Source organism: Octopus bimaculoides, chromosome 1 (genome assembly GCF_046866305.1).
Source record: "Octopus bimaculoides isolate indiv1 chromosome 1, ASM4686630v1, whole genome shotgun sequence".
NCBI lineage: Eukaryota > Metazoa > Mollusca > Cephalopoda > Octopoda > Octopodidae > Octopus > Octopus bimaculoides.
The window spans coordinates 198,419,732-198,424,731 of NC_142928.1; the positions used below are offsets into that span (position 1 = coordinate 198,419,732).

The following is a 5,000-nucleotide window of genomic DNA, read 5'->3' on the forward strand; positions in this document are numbered from 1 at the left end:
ATCCTCCTAAAACCCTTCCTTAAACACATAAATAGCTATATCAGAGATGACTTGGATATGCTAAATCACCTCCCAAAGGAAGTAAAGGAAGAAACAATCATGGTCTCATTTGACGTGATTAATTTATACACCAATATACCTCATAATTATGGACTTGAGGCAATTCAATTCTGGCTGGATCAATTCCCGAAAGAAATCCCAAACAGGATCAGTAAAGAATTCATTACTAAATCGGTTGAATTCATCTTACGAAACAACCACTTCATGTTTGACAATACTTTCTACCGACAAAAATCCGGAATTGCTATGGGTGCTAGGGCAGCTCCAGTCATTGCGAACCTAACAATGGGTTACTTGGAAATAATAATATACCAGGAATCTTTATCCACCTTTGGAAACACCCTTTCCCAATACATAAAAGAAAATTGGAAAAGGTTCCTGGACGACTGTTTCATACTCTGGAATGAAAACACAGATGAACTCTTGAAATTCAAAAGTCTACTGAACAGTGTCAACCCAAACATACAGTTCACAATGGAGTACAACCAAAAGGAGCTCCCATTCTTGGATATACTAATTAAAAAAGTAAACCTAAAAATAGAAACGGACATATTTTACAAAGCCACAGACGCCAAACAATATCTACTATTTGATTCATGCCACCCAAGACACACCAAGACAAACATCCCCTTCAACCTTGCAAGAAGAATATGCACAATAGTGTCAGAAGAAAATACTAGAGACTACAGACTACAAGAACTCAAAAACACACTAATTGACAGACACTACCCAGTTCAACTCATAGAGGAAGGAATCAGACGTGCATCACAAATTAACATAGAAAACTTAAGAAAAGTTAAACACAGCAACACACATTCCCCGAAAATACTACCGTACATATCCACATACAACCCCAGAAACAAAGAAGCCTTCACCATCATCACCCAAAACATACCAATGCTACATAAGGACCCCAAATTGAAGGAAATTTTACACACACACAAAATCATCAAAAGCCACAAACAACCAAAATCACTGAAAAAGATCCTCACAAAGGCAAAATTACTTTCCGAAACAACAGATGCGAAAGTAAACAAATGTGGTCGACCAAATTGTGCAACATGCCCAAACATTCTAGAAGGTTCAGAATTCCTCTTCAAAGAGGGACACAAATTCAAAGTTAAATCTAACTTTACTTGTGCCTCAGAAAATCTTATTTATGTAATAAGATGTTCGGGCTGCCACGAGAACTACATAGGGTCTACAGGGTTATCGCTCAGACGTAGATGCACTCTGCACCGCCAGCAGATTGCACACCCAGAATACCGAATGATACCTTTTAGTGATCATATTGAAAAATGCGCAAAACAAATGCTACCACAATTTATAATCTTTCCTTTTTATCAACGTGCCATTAAAACACCAACACAGATTAGATTAAATAAGGAAACCTTTTTCATTCAAAAATACAAACCCAAACTTAACCATTGCTAACACATTTAAATAAGGAAATTCATCACCCCACTGGGAAAAAAAAGGGGGAAAAATATAGAACAAAACCATGGTAAATTAATCAAATTCTACCACCTCCTAGATTTCGATTATCTCCCCTATACCGGAAGAAATCCCTAATTACCTCCCCCTATCTAGAACTCTTCTTTCTCAAGCTGGAACGAACACGACACAATGAAGAAGAGAAATTTGAAAAGACAACACGAAACCGGTTATTTCTCAAAATACAATGTTTATATACCAAAAAGATTTTATAACATTTTTATAACATTTTTCTTACATTTTTATGACATAATTTAAATATATACTTTAACCATGTAACACAAGCCTTGTGTAGTTTTTTCACTCTTATTATCTTTTATATATATATATATATATATATATATATAGATAGATAGATAGATAGATAGATAGATAGATAGATACATGCATAATATACGCCATACTAGGCCGCTGAACTCTCCACTGTTTCTCTCTCCATTTTTATTTTTTCCATTCTCTCCCCATTTTTTCCTTCCTATTCCTTTCTGCTGAAGTGTGTAGGCTCGAAACGTAAAAGACTCTTTTCATTTTCTCGGGTACCAAACCATTACACCTGCTTGGTCTTGCTACACCTGTCTTCATCTTTTGTTTTTCTGTAAATTTGAACTCTCTCTCTCTCTCTCTCTCTCTCTCTCTCTCTCCCTCTCTGTATATATATATATATATATATATATGCATATATGTATATATGTTTTGATTTAAAACCGCAAGTCGGAACATTTGTTTTGCTAAGATCATACTGCCAACAAAGCTCTGATTGTATCTAGTTCACTTTTGCTTTATTAACAACTGATTGGGTAACTAGTAATTTAATCCAAGGATCAGTTAACTCAGTACTCGATTCCCTTTTCAGCAATTTGCATAACACCACGTTTCAGCTCCTTCCCTTTTGATTATTGGTTGCCAGAAAAACCATTTTATTATTGATAATGTCACAGTCTTTGACAAATCGATTTAGCAATTAATATATTTAATTTTAAGGTAATTATGAAATTTATTATCAATAGTTTCTTATTTGGCTATAAACCCAGTAATTTTGAGAGAGTGGTGCCGTGTATAGCATCGACCTTAATACTTGAGCCGTGTAATACTTGAGCCGTGTAATACTTGAGCCGTGTATAGCATCGAATTTAATTCTTTCATAGAGCCGGAGAGTAAGAGTGCCAAATTTGGTCTCATTTGGATTTGATTTCGAATTCCGAACAAGGATAAGACAACCGTCAACGTTTTGTAGGTTGAAACTAATCACAATATCACTTGATTTTGTCGCGAATAACGTTCATACTGTCACGTGACCTAAATCATGAACTTAACACAGAATTACTATCCATATATGGCACTTTCACAGTACTATTGCAGCCGTTACTTTGGTGTTCCTACCATCCATACATCCATAACAACCGTTTCAACTATTTAAACTTGATAGCAATTGATCGTTGGTTTGAACCATGATCACTCCATGAAGAGGAGAAAAATTTTAATTTTCAGTCAGAGTCGAGAGAAATACGACATCGTACCATACTGCTTCCGTTAGATCTGTTTACATCAATGCCAGTTTTCAACATCGCTACCCTCAATAAGCTCTGCGGTCGATATAATGAAAATACTTGAACGCAGTAGCACAGTACTGTTACAGCGACAGCCATATGAAAGTTATTTTAAGTTAGCGATTGACATTACCTCTATTTATTTTATGGCCTACATATGTAGGCATAAGCTCATACGTAGACAGATATACGCACACACATTCATGTATATATTTATGTATGAGTGTATATACACACACACGCGCACAAACAAACGTTTGCGTGCACTCACACACACACATACACACAGGCTCTCTCGTACTCTCTCTCTCTCTCTCTCTCTCTCTCTCTCTCTCTCGCTCACACACAAACACGCATACATATACATGTATGCTAGACTTTTGCACGAAGTAGTGTGGTGACAGTTTCTAGTCTTCGTATGATTCCTGGTAGACAGAAACTTCGAAGTCACTGTCACTCCACTTTTTGTAAACCTTTAATATGTATGTGCTCTAAGGCGGCGAACTGGCAGAAACGTTAGCACGCCGGGTGAAATGCTTAACAGTATTTCGTTTGTCTTTACGTTCTGAGTTCAAATTCCGCCGAGGTCGATTTTGCCTTTCATCCTTTCGGGGTCGATTAAATAAGTATCAGTTACGCACTGGTGTCGACATAATCGACTTTATCCTTGTTTGTCCCCTCTGTGTGTAGACCCTCGTGGGCAGTAAAGAAATAATATGTATGTGCTCTACAGAATTATATTAAGTGATTCTTCAGTTTAATTTAAATTGTATTTACATGCATAACTTGTCGTAAAAAGTTACATTAATATGAATATAAGTACAGCGTGTTTCAAAAAAATTTATATCATTTGAGATGTAAATATCACAGAAACTACACAGTCAAAGCAAATGAAACTAAACAGGCTTAATGTCGAGCAACATAAGATTTATTCCTCCAAATTTGAATGAGAAATCCAAATGTATGTGGATCCCATGAACGATTTCATCTGCCGTTGTGGCCTGAACAAGCTGCAGCGTGTAGGGTTTCATTAGCTAGCGTTTCCTCAGGACGCCCCGAACTGTCGTTGGAGGAATCTGGGTTTCCAGACTTGTTCTTCTTATGAACTTCTTGGGGCTTCGCAAGAGTTTTTGGCGAACTTGCTCGACCGTCTCCTCCGATGTTAGCGGTCGTCCGGATCCTTTTACCCTGTACAGATAGCCTTCCGCTTTGAATTTTTTATGCTCTTTCCAAATCTGCATTGCCATTGGTGACTTTTTAGAAAACACTCTCACACATGCTCGCTGCACAGACTTGTTCGACTGTGTTTGAGCGTACCCCAACACAGTGAATGCCATTTTTATACCTGAAAAGATAAACGTATTAAAAACATTAAGCATAAAATGTTGACCTGTTTCTGCACGTGGTCTTAAAATGTGAAGCCATTTGAACGAGAACTGGCAAAGTTATTAGACTGCGAAATGATATCAAAATTTTTGAAACACCCTATATATAACTGGAGATGTCCCAGCATGGCCACAGCCTTTGAGCTGAAACGAAGATAAGAATAACAGGAATCATGTCTTTGTGGGTGTATGCGCGTTCGTTCGTGTATGTGGATATTTATATATGTGCGTATAAACATTTACGCACACATATATAAATATGTATAAGTGTGTGTGTGTGTGTAAATGACTAATAGAAAGTGAATTCTCCGCATCCTTTCTTTTTTAAACAGTTAGCAGAGTAGACAATGGAATACAAGACCAAAATATGACATTCATTTTGGTAATGTTTCGAATAGCGCCTGAGATTCTTTAGACAACCGATAAACACAAATACATGCAGACTCAGAGAATACACACACGGACATGCGCGTGCGTACATACATATATGTGTCTTTATATAAATATATATATG

General features: G+C 36.8%; 1 protein-coding gene across 1 annotated transcript in view; it reads right to left on the minus strand.

Moving 5' to 3' along the window:
* Positions 1–4,011: 4,011 nt before the first annotated feature.
* LOC128251499 (uncharacterized) overlaps positions 4,012–5,000 on the minus strand; it is a 10,730-nt gene continuing 9,741 nt past the window's right edge. Inside the window, exon 2 of the mRNA XM_052978318.1 lies at positions 4,012–4,446. Coding sequence (XP_052834278.1) covers positions 4,136–4,446 — 311 coding nt within the window. The 3' untranslated portion in view covers positions 4,012–4,135. The remainder of the gene's footprint in view (positions 4,447–5,000) is intronic.